The following is a 17,447-nucleotide window of genomic DNA, read 5'->3' on the forward strand; positions in this document are numbered from 1 at the left end:
TTCGGCATATATATGATGCTGTTTAATTCAAAATGCTCTACAGGAGGCAGGTTTGCATCTACCATAATCTCAGGGATATTACAATGACAGAAAGTAAGTCATACACTGGTATATCAAATTTTCCTTTCACAAACGATTGTTTTTCAAATAGCGAGATTTTCCTTCAATCGACGACCGAAGTCCAATTTTACCATCTTTCTTATTCTGTTTGCACTCTTATTTTTTTTTCCAAAATACTTCGCCGTGTTTTTAGATCTCTGGAAAAGAAAGCTGGAAACCTGTAGTCTTTTGTTACTTGTTTATTTCCAGCTAGCATACAACACTTCAAGAAATCTAGTCATTCTGAAAAATCTAAGAGCAAGAAGTTCAAGTCTCCGATAAACGAAAGTCTATTTACAAGTTCAAATTCATCGCACTTGAGATCAGTCACCAGGTAAACCCTAAGCGCTTCCTACTATCGCCGGGACTGCCGTAAATTTTCGTGTGTGAGCCTTCACTGTTCCATTTGAGTAATTTGGCAACTGCACGCCGGTAGTATCACCCACAAGGTAACTTGGTCGAAGCCCTCTTTTGCCCACAAATTTGGGCCCACGACCTCCTCCGGACCCTTCTTGAGCGGCCTTCATAAGTGGGTACGGATTACGGCCATTGTCTATGGCCTCAGTAACGACCTTGTTGGCGTACTCTTCGAATTGAATTTCCTCGTCTCTGAGCAGCTCTCCTTTGCGTTTGTCCAAGTCTATTTCAGCTGCCTTGGCTTGTCGCTCTCGCTCCTTCACTTCGGCCTGGTGACATAAAAGAAAGCATTTAACATTTCAACGAATAAAAACCGTTTAATGTAATAATAATATAATAAAGCATTTACTTATACGCAATAAAATTACAGCGGAGCTGATGTGGTCGTGTTTGAGTTAAGTCTAAGAAGTAAAAAGTAAAAAGTAAAGAAAAGTGACAGTCACAATTAATCACTTAAAACAAGAAATTAAACAATCTAACTACATCAAATACTATAAAATTAAAAATTGTAAAATTCAGGGACCAACGAGCTAATCATTAGGGACTTTAAGCAGTCAGTACGGAAACGCCACGGAAGACGTCGATTAAAAAATGAGTTTCTACTTTTAGTTAGAATTTCGAAAATGGCTGCATGTGTTTACCGTCTCATAGGCTGCCACACCTCAAACTCAACATAACGCATAAAAGTAGCGTTGAGATCCAAATGTAAATTAAAATAATTTGCCGCCGCGGTTTCGCTTCGCAGACGACGCAAATTTTGGTGATTTCACGTTGTTGTTTTGTAAAAGACGGCTTAGAAATGTACAAAGTTTTAAAACGCACGTGATGGGCTATTGTTCTGCCAATTAAATTTATTGTTTTTCCACGTTCTCGTTGCCGTAGCAGTCGTGGTTTGCTTAAAGTCCCTAATACCTGAACAGTATCAGGGACGTCACAACCCTAACGTCGTTTAAAAGCAAGATACGCCAACTCAATATAAGTGAACTTTTAGATGATGGCTGCGCAGGCTGTAGCCTTTGTTCATTTTGACTTCTGTGTGTTTTTACTATAAATCTCTTAATAAGTTAACCATAGATATTTTATCTACTACTGTATTTAGTTTGTATATTCTCCCCTAATTGGTGTCCCCAAATTAGTAGGGGATTTGTTCCCTGGCTAGACGGTTTTTGACACTCTAATAAAGTTTCTACTACTACTACTACTTTCTACTACAGTTCAGTCTCCATCTCTTTACGCATCCTCGCCATTTTCTACAGTTGGAAAGACGAGAAACACTGCTTTAGCAAACACACAGCAAAACTGGAGATAAAATGAGTTGGCTCTCAACTATAAGTTAATGAAGGCAAGTATTTTGAAAAACTGATATTTGAGCGTTACAACCTTTGAAGGGGCAAACAGAGAGATTCGAATTTTTAAAAGAAAAACATAGGAAAAAACACAGGACAAAAACTCACTAGTAAATTTTCAGCTCTTCATTAAGGCTTAAGTACCTTTTTAGCTTAAGCAAATTGTCGAATCTCTTCTTCTTTCTTCTGCTGTAACTGACGCTTAACTTAAAAAAAAAAAAGAAAAAAAAAAAAAACAGAAATTGCTTAAATACATATAAATGTAAGCACATCTCTTTTGTAATGGATTATATGAAACAAGCCCGAGAGTATTAACGATGATCTCGGCTCTAGTAATTATTAATAATTCCTCTTGAAACATCCAAGATGTATTTGTACAGTGTTGAATATCCAAAATTAGTATGTACTAAAACAGTGGATAGCGTTGAAGGCGCGCTCTGATTGGCTAGTCAAACTCCGAATATCAGTTTGCTATTTACCTCCGAGCAACTCAGGAAAAAATGGCGTCCCGGTTTGCATCCGTGACAAGCGAAGAAATCACTCAAATTAACGACGAAGCAGTGTATATTATCTGACTGTTTTAGTATATACGAAAACAACTATTCACCTCAGTGTCGGTGGTTAGCGGTGGATACTTACCTCGCCGCTTCGCGGCTCGGTAAATATCCACCACTAACCACCTCCACTTTGGGGAATAGTTGTTAACTATACTCATACTGCTGTTAATTGCCTTCCAAACAAGCAAGGTCTTAATGAGGGGGGCATTGGAGCCTCTGGGAAACCGCAAAACCGGAGAAGAAAACCTTTAAAACCTTCAAAACCGACGAAAAAAAGGCAGCAAAATCGACGAAAAAAGGCAGCAAAACCGAAAACCGTATGCAATCCTGACAAAACCGCTACATTTTTACCTTTGAAGGGGTCAGAAAAGAAAAACCAAAAACCGCATCAGAGTTTTCTTGAAAACCGAAAACCGAATGCAAAAAACATGTAAAATCCGCAAACCGCTCTGAAAAGCAAAACCGAAAAACCGAACCTTCTTGGCCCAAAATCCGATCAAAAAAACCGTCAAAACCGCAAAACCGAAAATCGCAAAGCCCCCCCTCCTTAATTCTATTGAGCTGAACGTACTTCTCTATCAGCCAGCTGCCTCTGATGTTCTTCCATAATCTCCTATTTATCCTTCAAATAAAAGAAATTAGACAAATAGTATTGCACAGTATTTCCGAAAAACCTAATTCTTCCACCTAGCTAGATCTGTTCTGAGTAAAGAGCTCTTTAAAAACACAACCTCGCAAGGTGTCAAAAGTGGAAAGTACTTTCGTTTGCAACACTCATCTGAAAACCAAAACCAGATTTACAACATACAGTCATGTACATGTAACTGGAAACTCTCAAGTGACAAGTTTTTTAACTCTAATGGTTATACAGCAACGTTAAATATTTCGATTGAACAAATGGGTGAGAAAGGGAAATGTACACACACACTAACAAAAAACATTCAAAAAGCCATATCACCTTCTTCAAGGACCCAGTTAAATACATGAGAAAAAAGAATTTGCTGTGTAGAGGCTCACACATACCTGTACGCAGTTTTTTTTCAACTTGTTGATCTGTAATCTACATTGCATGTATCTGAACAAACCTTTCGTCTCAGTTCTTCAATTGCCTTCTTGGGCGCCATGTACCTATCTACTTGTTTCTTCACATTCTCACCCTCCTCAAAGTCAACTTGCTTTGCTTTTTTTCCCTCTTCAATGTGATCAAGAATTCTACAAAGAAAAGCAGATGAAATTAAATTTTTGCAAACTGCATCAAATTTTTTTTCACCCTCAAGTCATTTGACGCTATTATAATTCATACATAGAGGTCTACACACATTGAATTATTTAATTAATAGAAATGAAAGAGGTTTGAAAAACATTTGAGTCAAAAACAAAAGATTTGAGCTAAAACATCTAAAAACTGATGTCAAATTTATAAAATCTAGATACATTATTCCTATCTCTTTAAAAAGTGCTTGCCATGTGGGTGGTGGGTGCTTCTTGTGAGTGTATAAATAATGGCTATGAATCAATGTACATAGAGAAGATCAAGACATACAGCCTATACTTAGTATAAATTTAGCACATTTAAAACTGTTATATTTACAATATTCTATAATATAGCAAGAATTTGAGAATTTTTACAATTGTATTGAATTTGAGAATTTTCATATTCTATGATGTAATAATAATAATAATTTGATAATAATTTACCAATTTATAAGCGCGTATTTACATGTGCTGATCAATAGCTCTTTGCAATCATATGTTCAAGCAAAAATGCATTACTGTAAGAATAAAATGAACTAAGTTACAGACTATAAAAATACTTTTTAATAAGATAAGTTTTAAGTCGAGATTTAAAACTGTTAAGTGATGTTACTTGACGAAGCTCCGTAGGTAGGCCATTCCAGAGTTTCGGAGCTGTTGCTGAGAATGATCTTGCTCCCAATGTTGCAAGCATCTTTCCCTTGGGATGGTCCAATAAGAGCTTACTAGTAGACCTAAGATTGTATAATGAATTCGATTTTATAGCAATAAGATCACTAAGATAAATTGGCGCTAAGCCATAAATACATTTAAATGTCAAAAGCAAAAATCTTATAGTCAATACGTAAAGAAACCGGCAGCCAGTGCAGTTCAAAAAGCGCCGGTGTAATGTGAGAAAATTTTCCGATGCCAAGAATAAGTCTTGCTGCTGCATTTTGAACACGCTGTAATTTAGCGATCTACACTTTTGGTAAGCCAAACAATAAACCATTACAATAATCAAAACGGCTGGTTATAGAAACATGAACCAAAGTCATGAACCAAAGTAATTGAAGAATCTCTCGAAAGGTATTTCTTAATACGTCTGAAGTTATGTAAATGATAGAATGCCGCATTACAAGCCCTGTTTATATGATCAGTCATGCTTAAGTTGCTGTCAAACCACGATCCAAGGTTTTTAACACATGAGTTCGGATTGATACGATTATTGCCCACAGTAATGGAACACGAATCTAATTTATCAAGCTGTTGTCGTGTGTCGACCAACAAAAACTCCGTTTTATCATCACTGATCATCAAACGATCTCGAACCATCCATTTCCTCACTGCATCAATGCACTTTTCCATAGCTTGTATACCATCGGCTTGAGCAGTGTTGCCAAGTGGTTTAAAACTCAGATACAGCTGCGTATCGTCTGCAAAACAGTGAGCATCGGGAAGATAATGTTCCACAATCTTAAACAGCTTGGACGCATATATTATGAATAGCAAAGGCCCTAAACATGAGCCTTGAGGTACCCCGCAGTTCAAGTCAAAAGGACGAGAAAGAGCCCCTTGTACAAAAACGCGCTGACTTCTATCAGACAAGTACCATCTAAACCAGTTTAAAGCAGTCCCACGTATGCCAACCTCATCAGATAGCCTCTCGAAAAGTATTTGATGATCAACAATGTCAAAGGAAGCACTGAGATCCAATAAAATTAACATAATGACATGTTGGGAATTCATCTTTAACAAAATATCATTCATAACTTTGATAAATGCAGTTTCAGTGCTATGGAATTGTCTGTAAGAGGACTGAAGCGCAGGAAAAATAGCATTTGAAACCATATGATCATAAACTTGATTAAACACGACTTTTTCAGTTAACTTGGATACGTATCAGTGTAAGGTACTAAGCCCACATTTCCAATCATCCACAAATTCTCCAGAATTAAGAGAGAAGTTGATCATTTTGGTAATGACTGGCAATAGCACATTAACACAACTGATTACCATAGGTGTTGACATCGGATCACACAAACAGCTCTTCAGTCAGAGAGCAGCCAATCAACTTACTAACTACGCTTTCAGGCACAGGAATAAAGCTGTCCAGCGTTCTAGTTAGTAACGTTTTCACATTGCAAAAATGGGAATCATGCAGAGAATCAGCTAGTCTGTCCAATTTGACATGGATGGCATCAATCTTTCCAACAAAGAAGCTGCCCATTTCATTGGCTAAAACCAACTTATCACTAGTTGGTGGAAAAGGTACCTTATGACCTTGATTTAGCAACATCTTTGTTGCCGAGATGAGGTTCCTTTGATTGGAGTTATTTTCAAGAAAAAAGTCTTAGTAAAACTTACGACGGGCTTCATTCATCAGGTAGGTTGTAAAATTCCTCTTCTTTTTGAATTCAAACAGATCACGGACATTTTGGGATCGACGCCATTTACTTTCTGCTCTCCTTCTTTCCCTCCTTGACTCCTTAATATCTTCACTAAACCACAGTACCAAAAGGCCTCACTGTGATAAACTTAGTGACGAGTGGAGCATGACGATCAAGAGCCGCAGATAATGTAGAATTATTACATTTAACAAGATCATTCAGAGCATCAGGGCTATCTGTACAAAGCGAAGTTGTAGAGAGTTCATTGCATAACAGGTTAACGTTAACCACTTTAGTCTTCCTGAAAGAGATTTTTTTCTACGAGAACGGAGGCTTGTCCAGGGTTAGATCACAGATCAAAGTAAAGTGATCAGAAAACAGACAATCAGTCACGGAGATGTTAGCCAATAAGGAGTCACATTGTCGAGTAATGATTAAATCCAGGGTGTGTCCTGACTCGTGCGTTGGCTCATTTACATGTTGTTGAAGGCCCAATTGACTCAAGCAGCTTCCTAAGACAAACCCTGTCTGCGTTCCCCGGGACATCTACATGGATATTAAAGTCACATGCTATCAGCAACGGTAAAGATGACATTATGATATTCTCCAACTCGAAAAGTCAGTAAAGAATACACTCGTCGTGACAGGATGATTATTAGAATAGTGTAGACGATAAATAATAATAATCTGTAATTTTCGCGACTGGAACTCGACGATCCAATGAGAAAACTCAAATGAAGGACGCTCACCAGCATCAACACAACTTGCATGTAGATTGTCTCTTATCAATAGAGCAGTTCCACCACCAGATCGATCAGATCGTGTATGATCAAACAGCTTGTACCCAGGTGGGGTGATTTCGGCTCTACATGCATCGTCAATTTCTGAGAGCCATGTCTCAGTTACTGCGAGAATTCCTGTTATAGCAATGACCTAATTAAGTGAACTCTTGGACAAAAATTATATTTAACACTAGCAGAAAGTTATGGGACACTTGCAATATCTCTTCAGTCCAAGTCCCCATGCAATTTAGATTTAAGAGAATGTGTGACAATTATCTCAGGTTGGGGCATCCTTTACATATAGAACTAATAAAAATGTCATCTGTACACCTATCTGAATGCAAACATACATGTAAATGTGTATATACATAGAAAAGATATGGTTTGTGAGAAAAAGAAAAGCAAAAACCTTGTGAAAAAGGATTTTTATATGTTTGTACGCTGGCCCAATAAATTCATGTCTCACTTATATGAAGAAGGTTTGTAGACAGCCTTAGACTTTTGACATTTCCTACATGGTATGTCTTTACACTGTCTGCCTGATAATATTGCAAGGTCTTTGCTCTTTCAATGGCTTCCTTTCTTTTTTGAGCCTCATGTTTTGCTTCTTCTTTATCAACCTTGACTTTTTCCTCCTGCCAATGGAAAAATCTGTTATTAAAGGCTGAGGCTCACTCTATTTCTCATCTCAAATCAACATAAAGTTTTATTGGTTACATCTGTAGGAAGCGAACTCCCACCTGATGCATTTTTCTTAGTAACCATATAGCAAAGCTAGGGCACCAACCTCCAAAGGCCGTGGGTTCAAGTCCCATCTAGGGCTCGGATTTTTTCTTTTACACTAAAAATTGTTTCATCTTTACATGCTCACTTTGGAGGTTGGTTGGCCGCATCTTGATATGCCTTAATGTGACAGCGTGATGCTGTTAGTGAGTTTTCACAGGTGCTTACCAATACTTGGCTGTGTAGCCGCGCGATGCGGTTCCAGTCGAGGCCCACAAATTGACCCTTGCTCACCATAGAGTCTCCAGTAGCTCAGTGGTTAGAGCATCCGACTAGATCACGGAGGGTCGTGGGTTCAAGTCCCATCTGGGGCTTGGATTTTTTCTATTACACTAAAAATTGTTTCATCTTTAAAAAAATAGAAGGTATTGGATTGCTTACTGAAGACTTCCCGTCTCGAAAATGATTGGAGCAGACGACAACACTCTCCCTTGACTTTCCTATTGAGAAATATTTTCTTCCCTTCTGAACCTGTCGAGACCCTGCTTCAATTAATGATTGCTTGGGCTTGTGGAACGATAACTTCTGTACATGTGAGTGGATGACCCATTTTTTCGGATCTCCTCTATCGTTGTTACAGCCGCCGACAGAACACCTATCTCCAAAACCCATTAAACCAAGGGTTTCTCTTTGCCGAGTTATTGGTTTTGCAAGAGTATGTTAGCCTGTCTGGACGAAAAGGTTTAAAGAGCACGTAAACACATTTATTGCAATTTTTCCTCTGCACAATTAAGTTACTTAAATACAAAAAGTCATTCGGAAAAGCTGTACTCTGACCTTCTGGCATTATGTTGGCCGCGAGGTCACGTCCAAAGAAAAACGATCTCAATGTTCCCATAAAACGCAGAGAAGAAAAGGTTTTTCGCCAAGAGGAGAAAAAGTCACTCGCCTTTATTGATGTCTTCTCTTTTTCAGCGATGAATATTAATTTTTGTTCCTGAACAAAGCGAAAATTTAAACGAGCGTAGCGATGCGCGTCTTCTTATCATAAGAGATTCTATGGCTCGTTGCTACGCAACGAGGTTTTGTTTGACCCCCAACCAATATGGCCGATAAAACCGTGGAAGGGTCTCTTACCTCTTGTTAGATCTTCTCGCCGGCCACGCATGATTCTCGACGCCATTTTGGTTGAAACTACTCCTTAAAGTCGTAGTCCCAGAGTTTGCCATCCGTTGCCAAGTCACTGATTCTTTGGAAACTTATGGCGTGAAGGTCCTCTCTTTCTCTCCTTTTCGCTTCCAGTCGCATTTGCTCCGCGTTATATCGCGAAAGACTGTTCTGGATGCGCCTCCACGAATCAGCTGAAGAACTGTTACCTATAAGGACAAAGTTGCACAGTTTTTCTCTTATTTACTGTTATAATCCAAAGGTAAAGTTCGGGGAAAGTGTCTCAAAATGATGATGAAAACATGCTCACCTCGAGCTCAGGCGGGTCAACTCTTTCAGGAATGACACTGATATTCGTTCCGCCAAATTCTATATGGTTGAAAGATAAAAACACATGTAAGGTCACAAATTAAGTTTAAGAAAACGAGCTAGCTGCCAGGAATTACCTCTTGTTTGATCTTCTCGACGGCCATACATGGTCCTCGACGCCATCTTGGTTGAAACTACTCCTTGAAGGGGTAGTCTCAGAGTTTTCTATCCGCGGCCAAGTCAACGATTGTTTTGAAATAGGAGACTGGGTCGAGAGCGCTTATCTCGGGAAAATCTGGGCCTGATGGAGGCCTGACGGCGAGTTATATTTTTTTTGCAAATTTTTGGTGTTCGTTTTCATTTGTTTGTTGCTGATAATAAATAGTTTCTTTTCCTTAAAATTTTACCAGAGTCTCTTGGATATACCCATTAGAAGCGCAATTTACATAGCCATTATTGCATGGCTACGTAAAGCGATACGGTTTGTTTACCAAAGCTGTTCAAATAACAGGTCGATTTTCTTTATTTGGTTGAATAAACACGCAAAAAAGAAAAAAAAAATAGATTATAATAGTAAAAATAAAAAATTGTAAAAATCAAGCAATGACACTAAAATATGTAAAACTTATGTGCTTCGTGTAGACTGGAATTTCTATATGATGCAAAATCCTAAGAAATCATAACTGGGTCTGGCCCATGCTATCCTTTTTTTTATTGATTCGATGGAGCTCGAAATATATTAAACTTCTTATATATCAAAGATATGGATTATTTTCATCGGGCTTTCTTCACGAGCAAATAAACGTCTCGCTTGCATTTTTCATTTCAAGACGAAGGTTCGCGAGTAATTGGCTCCTGGCATATGCTGGCGAATTGTCGACATTTAGCAGCTTGTGAAAACAGATTGACAACCGCTCCTGAAGAAATCAATACTTGGCCATTGTGCTTCATGGTAAATACACCAGCTAATTTGTTGTACTGCCAGATGATTTATCTTATTAAGAATGATTCATTAGTTTCTGGAGATACCGGTGTCTTCCTAACATAATACATGACCGTAAAAGATATATTCTCTCTTGAAAAGAGTATTGTAAAAATATATCTTTGTATGAGGTTTTGCATTTTTTTTGCAAATGTCAACAATGCAATGTTTTCCCGATTTATTTTGAAACAAATTTTAGCTTTTGAAGCTTTTATAATAAGAAATTCAATTCTGTCATTTTCCCGCTGTTTTTGATCACCTGCTACGCTTAACAATTCCATCGACTTGTAAATGAACAATTTTCGCGAGCAGCGCGCTCATGGATCACGAATATTCCACACTGAGTTAAAAGCCCAAATCCTTTCTGTACAGCTGCAAAAGAGAGAAAATTGCTAAGTGTGCTGTAGAACTCTGTACTGCTGAAACGCAAGATGTCAGGAAATTTGAACACATCGATGAATGGAACAGACCTGCACCTGCATTGCTTCAATCCTACAGTGAGAATAGTCGCGCTAACATTGGTTTTCTGCGGGATTTTCGTTTTTTCGCTGGTGGGAAATAGTTTGATTTCGATCATCGTGTTCAAGTCTAGAGTCATGAGGAAACCAATCAACTTCTTAATCGTAAACATGGCTATGTCTGATCTGCTCTTTGCGATTTTCGTAATCCCGCCGAATCTAATATACTTGTACTTCGGAACCTCGCTCGTGGTTGGACCTCTAGGCGAGGTCCTATGCAAGCTAGGAGAGTTCATGATCTACGTTTCTGCAGTCATCGCTTCCAAGTTGTGTCGTTTCTTCATTGTAGCCACTTGGATCATCTCATTCGGAATCTACTCCCCTTACTTTCTTGGTTCTCATCTGGTAATGAATCCTGATGGAAGACTCCTTTGTCAGACCCTTTATCGTGAAGTCTTAAATGAAGTTTTCGTGTCCTTCACTTACGATACGGTAGTTCTGACTCTTTTCCGCTTTATTCCTTTGGTTTTGATAGCTGTAGTCTATATAGTTGTTTATTTAAAACTCAAACGACAGAATATACCCGGCGAAAGATCGACCAACAGTGGTGATCAACGTAGAAAAAGAGAAAGAAATGTACTTAAGATGTCTATTGCTATCGTATTGGCGTTTGCAATATGCTTGTTGCCGTTGAGCATTTTCAGAGTCGTTGTGAAATATGTACCGATCGCACGCTCTTGCGGTTGGGATCGCTTCCAACTAACTTGCTACGTTTTGGCTAATTCAAACTGTGCAGTGAACCCTTGCATTTGTTTTATTTTTAGTGGAAATTATTGTCAAGGGCTAAAAAGTCTACTTAGCTGCTTTACCATCGAACAGAGGGCTAATCAAGTCCAATTCAATAGAGTAGAACCTGCCCAGACCGTTGAATTGAGATTCATTAGCCGAACCTCGTGAGGAAGTGAAAGTACAAGAAGACGGAAATTTATGGGAAAGGTGTTTTTGAATTTCTTGTATAGCCTATGGCATCCTTCTGCTTCAGAAATCGTTCGATTTTTGGAAATCAATCAATTTTGAAGATGTTTATAGAGAAAGAAGTGCCAGAAATTAAATCTTGAGCCCTCAAGTTAATTAAATTTTCTTGAGGTTTGCACAACTTGAACTCCTGAGCTACGCTTTTAAAAGTAACAACAATCTTATTTGTACCCCCTACCAGTGAAAAATTTGGGTCAAATATTTATGTCCCATTTGATGTATTTGTAAGTACATTCACATTCGTCACGATAAGCAAAGTCATAGTTAATCGAGGGGACTGGTTATGAAAGCCGGCGAACTTCAAAGGGATAGCTTATTGTTTTGGTTTTTCGAGTTCAACCTAGCGTGACCGTGCAACACATAGATTCAAGATGGCGTCTCACATGTGAGCGTTTGTACTGATGACTGCACGTTTTAAGTCTGAAGAAGGAATGCCCGGAGATAACTGCTCTGTTTTTGGTTGCGGCTCGTCCCGCAAAACGAAAGGAATCGGCATCTGGAAACTTCCTGCCCCTCGCAATGCTGAATACAAGAAATGGCGAGAACTTTGGCTAAACGAATTGACCAAAACACGCGTTGTAGACAAAGATTTCAAGCGCCAGATCGACAATGATCGTGTCTTTACGTGCGAAAACCATTTTAGGCCCGAGGATATTGAGATTTGTAAGTATTAAATGCAATCTTATAAGTTTAACTACACGCGATCCTAGACATAATCTGCGCGGTGCTTAGGTGCATAGCTTATCAATTAACTTGAGCTTTGATAAACTTCAAACGTTATATTCTGATTCTGTTTGTTTGTGATTGTTTCTACTCTAGTTCAATCTGAAAAGATGCAGAAAAAGAAACCGAAGTTTGGTGCCTTGCCAACAGTAAACATGCCGAAGCGTAGCTTCACAACACCAGTAAATGTGCGTCCACCTCGAAGCGCAGTCAACGAAATCCCAGAAGTGGCCCCTAAAAAATGCTACAGTGACTTTAAAGATCTAGTAAAACGAGTGAAATCTTTGAAAATTCTAAGTGAGTGGATCTTAGAGGCAGCAATCGATCGAATTGTATTGACAAAGAAGAGTTCTCTGCTTGTGTTACCAAAGATTCAGCTCACCATCGATGATAGTCTTGGTTTTTCTGTGTCTGTGTTTGGATGGTTTCTGCCAGATGATCATGCGATTCATCTTGAAACCTTGCGATCCGTTATGAACATCACAGTCTCTGAACTTATCAAGAGAATTGATGTTCTCTTGATTTGCCCTGGAGTGAGACCATTTGAACTGTCATCCGATATCGTACACCACATTATACCGAAGTCAGTGGATCCGTTATTCAGAGATGATTCTGAGATATTCCCACAGCTGGAATATTGGAGAACACGGGACTGTGAAGTTTTGGTGGAGCATGGTGAGCAGTGCTGTGTTTGCTACAAATACTCTCACAAGTCAGAGGTGGATCAGAAAGCAAAGCAAAGAAAGCTTGCAAAGCCTGCTCATTTGTTTGCTCCAGTCTCTCACACAACACCAGAGAGAATAAAGCTAACCCTAAAAACACAGAGGCTTAAGTGTGCAGAACTAGAACGAAAGCTTGAAGAAATGAAATCAGAGATAGAAAAGTAAAGTGTAGAAGTAGACAACCAGTTAAGCAATGACATTACAAGTATATTGGGGACATCCAATGAAAATATCACTCCATTCATGGATCTGTTCTGGCAGCAGCAAAAGAAATTGATGACAAAGAGTAAAACTGGTGTCCGATACCATCCTATGATCATTCGATACTGCTTGTCACTTGCTACCAAGTCCCCAGCATGCTATGAAGAGCTCAGGAAAAGTAACATCCTTGTACTGCCGAGCCAACGCACATTGAAGGACTATAGAAATTGTATACGACCCAAAGCTGGCATTCAAGAGGAAGTACTTGAGGAGTTGAATGTTCTTACAAACAGCTACTTCGATGTGCAACGATACATTGTGCTCCTTTTTGACGAAATGAAAATTTTGTCAAATCTGGTATTTGACAAAGTATCTGGGGAACTAACTGGTTTCCTTGACCTGGGAGATCCTGATATAAACTTTGGAACACTTGAAAAAGCTGACAAGATTGCAAGCCATGCTATGGTCTTTTATATCAGAGGTCTCTGTACTGAGTTGAAGTTCAGCTTAGCCTATTTTGCCACCGATGGGATTACATCTTATCAGCTTATGCCATTGTTTTGGCAAGCAGTATGTGTGCTTGAGTTAGCTTGTAATCTTTGGGTGATTGCAAGTACATCAGATGGAGCGTCACCCAACCGAGCATTGTACAGAATGCACAAAGCTCTTGATGGTAATGCTGGAACTGATGTGTGCTATCGCACTGTGAACCTCTATGCACCCGACAGGTTCATATATTTTTGTTCTGATGCTCCCCATCTCATTAAGACTACAAGAAATTGTGTCTACAGCTCTGGTCATGGTACATGTACTCAGTAAGTCGATATATTTGAAACTATTATTGTAGAGATATAATTTCACAGAATAAAATTTGCACTTTCAATGCATCCATGTTAGAAATTGTATGATTTATTCATATAATTGACAACAGAGTCAAACATTTCCCTTGCTTTTAGTAAGAGGTGAAATAATATAGTCAAGGTAGAATTATTGGTATTTTGACTAGATAACATTAGCTAACATGGTTACTATGGTTACAAACAATAAGATTTTTACGTAAGGAGGGGGGTTGTGATTGGGAACTCCCTTGAAAACTTGGGTGGATTTACATTTCCTTAGTTATTCAAAACAACATTACATTTACAGAATTCATATAATGATTTAGGTGTAAACTACGATAAGGAAGTAGTTTGATTTAGTGATTGATAGTAATAACCAATGTCTTATTCTGTAGGTACATGTGGAATGATGGCCACTATATCCTCTGGCAGCATTTTATCCAGCTGTTTCATCAAGACCTTGACAATGGCCTAAAGCTGCTTCCTCGGTTAACTTATGACCATATTAAGCTCAGTGCTTACTCTACAATGAGAGTCAACCTTGCTGTCCAGATCCTCAGTGCTTCAGTGGCAAATGTTCTTAAGTCATTTGGTCCTCCCGACACCATCGCCACATCTAAATTGTGCGAAATGATGGACAACTTCTTTGATTGTCTGAATGTTCGCAACCAACATGAGCATGTGCGTAAAAGAAAGCCATTTCTCAAGCCATATTCATCAGTGAATGATCAACGGTTTGCCTGGTTAACCAATGATTTCCTTGGTTATTTGAGAAATTGGAGAGAGAGTGTGGCCAATCGTCCTGGTGAGTACACCAACAATGCAAGGAGCAAGATGTTTCTCTCTTGGCAAACCTACGAAGGCTTGAAAATCACAGTTCATTCAGTTGTAGAGGCTACAAAGTTTCTACTTAATGAAGGGATGGAATATGTGCTCACTGAGCGCTTTTGCCAAGATCCCCTTGAGGAGTATTTTGGGAACCAGAGGAAGCTTGGTAGGAGAAGTGACAACCCAGATATGCGTCAATTTGGTTACAACAATAACACCATCAGAGTGCAACGCGCTGTCACCTGTCAGTCTGGTAATACCCGAGGCAGGAAAGACAAAAACAAGGCATGGGTTAATGTCTCAGATGACCCTGTCCCAAAAAGGAAGAAAACTAAATAATGCTGACATTGCTGATTATTATAACCTGTGTATCTCCAAATGAGTGTGTATCTAACTTAAAACATAGCTTAAAACTTAGGAAAATATAAAAAGTATCAATTTCTTGTTTTGTATCATAGGGTTATTCATAAATATTTAGTGAGTGATCTTGTAATTTTAAAATAATACATTAGAGTGAGCATACTTATTCTGTGAGGATTTTGGATTAATAGTTATCTTAGAGACTAATCCCTTGTTTTGATTATCCCCTAAAAATATTTTCTTTCATTGTTCAAGTGTGCTCACTCTATCAGGTTTTTTGTAAATTTGTAAATAGCATTATATCATAACACTGTTTTATTTGGTGTTTCATAAATCAATAGGATTAATTGTTCCCATTTATTGTTGGGAAAGGTTTCTTACTTATCTGTAAACAGTCTGATATATTCCATATCATTTTCATATCAATGTATTCAACTCACAAACATCATTGGTTTTAACAATTGTGCTTTAATAATTTAATATAAGTTTTAATAATATAATACATAAGGACTGACTTTCAAACATTTGCCTCCTTTGTATTTCTACTTGAATATTTGTAGCATAATTCCTGAAATACATATTCTAGGCACAGCGTCAGTCAAACTTATTATGATATTTTTTAAATAAAACAGGAACATTAAATTTACAGAAAAGTCTATTTGTTTTGGGAATTTAAAGAATATTACAGTAATTAGTCTGTTGATGACCTATTGATGTCCTTGCGAAGAGCTTTTGATTTCAGTTGTTTCAATCTAATTTTGTGTTTTTGAATAACGTCCTTCACAAATGAAAAAGAACGAACTCTAACATACAAACTAATAATATTGTGGAGAACATCTTTGGCAACATGGCTACTAATCTCAACTTCAGAGTCGGCTAACATGGCAGAGTGAGATGCGACAACAGTTACATCATGCATTGATCTTGAAATAATATTAGCTAAAGGAATGTTTTTCAGACTGGTTTTACGTGTAGCTTCCCTGAAATAGTGTTCAGTTCTTTCAAAAACAGACTGAGCATTTCTTGTGATCTTCCACAGTCCACCTCGATTCAATGTTGTAGTCAATCTCTGATCTTCACCAATAGGATTGTCCCATTTCCCAGCCATTATCAGTGAGATTGCGTGGTCATTTTCTAGTGTTTTACTTGCTTGTTTGTGCTTGTTATGTAGCTTATGTAGTACATAACCTCCAATATACTGTAACCCTGACTTCTCTTTATCAGATAATTTCGTCAATGGTTCACATGTGTGAGTTTCTGCTTTTTCTTTGCTATGTGTTAAAAGGCAGTCGGCCACTTTTGAACAAAGTAATGTAGCAGAGTTTCTTGATAATCCTACAAAATGGCTCGAAGCATGCAAGACTATGCTAGCGTAAAAGGCTGCATAAAACCTCTCTGCATTTCCAGACTTTGCCAATTGAATATAAAGCCCCTGAATTTCAGAAAATTTAGGTGTTGAAGATTGTAGAGTGTTGCAGTTGTAGGACCATATCTCGTCTCTGTTTACCTTTGGATAAATTTTGCTGTCTCTAAGTTTCACTTTAGCATTGCCAACGATGCTTGCATACGTTTCCACAGTTAATAGATCTCGATTTTCTGGTTTGTCTGTCTCAGTTTCTTCTGTTTCTTCTGTTTTATCTTTGTGTTTAACAGTGATGTGACGTTTCAGTCCGCTCTTACTCTTGCATTTCTTTGGACAATGAGGGCAAGTGACGCTCAGTGGGTGAACCTGCAAAACCAAATTCACGATCAACATCACACACTACTTAGGTTCATAAATCATCTTTAAATCAACAGCTGATAAAATAACGTTTAGGCAAGAAATGGTTTATAAATAGAGCCCGAAATAAGAGTGATTGATCGAAAGCATGATGTCGAAAGCTAGTCTGTTCGACCTTCATGTTCAATCTTCCTTTTTGACGTTTTTAGGCTATATTTTAACTATTAAAACAGATTCTATAGCTTACATCAGCAGCTGCTTCTCTGAAGTGCTCATCAAGGTCTTCTTCTTCTTCTAAAACTCCTAAAATTGCCTCTAAATCGTCTCCAAAGAAGAACATGTCATCACACGCGTCCGCCATGTTGTTTTTAGATGCACGGTCAATGTCACGTGACGGTGCATCTCAACCTCAAAACCCAAACAATAGGCCGGTCCTTTGAAGTTCGCCGGCTTTCATAACCAGTCCCCTCGATTAACTATGGCAAAGTGAACTGAGAAACCCCGGCAGGGAAATCGGAAAGGACTCGGGAGAGAAAAGTGTCAATATTCACCAGAA

The 17,447-nt window shown here is 38.4% G+C and overlaps 3 protein-coding genes and 1 pseudogene across 6 annotated transcripts; 2 read left to right on the forward strand and 2 right to left on the reverse strand.

Annotated features, from left to right (window-relative positions):
* Positions 1–283: 283 nt before the first annotated feature.
* Positions 284–9,574, reverse strand: LOC148719391 (uncharacterized). 3 transcript variants are annotated; one of them, XR_015993740.1, is made up of 9 exons: positions 9,161–9,574; positions 9,025–9,083; positions 8,685–8,923; positions 7,989–8,276; positions 7,291–7,459; positions 3,505–3,631; positions 2,991–3,041; positions 2,007–2,068; positions 284–785 (listed from the first exon to the last, which is right to left on the reverse strand). XR_015993740.1 is itself a non-coding variant. In XM_088740304.1 (8 exons), exons 4-6 carry the CDS (start codon positions 8,217–8,219, stop codon positions 3,564–3,566), a joined length of 468 nt encoding a protein of 155 aa, XP_088596430.1. In that variant the 5' UTR covers positions 8,220–8,276; positions 8,685–8,923; positions 9,025–9,083; positions 9,161–9,570; the 3' UTR covers positions 284–2,068; positions 2,991–3,041; positions 3,505–3,563. The 3 variants fall into 3 exon arrangements, 2 of the variants coding, with proteins under 2 accessions (XP_088596430.1, XP_088596431.1); XM_088740304.1 differs by having other exon boundaries at positions 284–2,068; positions 9,161–9,570; XM_088740305.1 differs by lacking the exons at positions 284–785; positions 2,007–2,068; positions 2,991–3,041; positions 3,505–3,631 and having other exon boundaries at positions 7,424–7,459.
* Positions 9,575–9,596: 22 nt separating this feature from the next.
* LOC148719392 (neuropeptide Y receptor type 1-like) lies at positions 9,597–11,590 on the forward strand. Its single transcript, XM_088740309.1, has one exon. The coding sequence runs from the start codon at positions 10,437–10,439 to the stop codon at positions 11,418–11,420; it is 984 nt and encodes a 327-aa protein (XP_088596435.1). The 5' UTR covers positions 9,597–10,436; the 3' UTR covers positions 11,421–11,590.
* Positions 11,591–11,902: 312 nt separating this feature from the next.
* On the forward strand, positions 11,903–16,773 carry LOC148719393 (uncharacterized; annotated as a pseudogene). Its single transcript, XR_015993745.1, has 3 exons — positions 11,903–12,161; positions 12,318–13,959; positions 14,379–16,773. The product of XR_015993745.1 is annotated as an uncharacterized LOC148719393 (transcript).
* LOC148719394 (uncharacterized) lies at positions 15,620–17,372 on the reverse strand. The gene is made up of 2 exons (XM_088740306.1): positions 17,139–17,372; positions 15,620–16,900 (listed from the first exon to the last, which is right to left on the reverse strand). Exons 1-2 carry the CDS (start codon positions 17,250–17,252, stop codon positions 15,863–15,865), a joined length of 1,152 nt encoding a protein of 383 aa, XP_088596432.1. The 5' UTR covers positions 17,253–17,372; the 3' UTR covers positions 15,620–15,862.
* Positions 17,373–17,447: the final 75 nt, after the last annotated feature.

The sequence above is a fragment of the Stylophora pistillata genome, chromosome 12 (genome assembly GCF_964205215.1).
Source record: "Stylophora pistillata chromosome 12, jaStyPist1.2, whole genome shotgun sequence".
Taxonomy (NCBI): Eukaryota; Metazoa; Cnidaria; class Anthozoa; order Scleractinia; family Pocilloporidae; genus Stylophora; species Stylophora pistillata.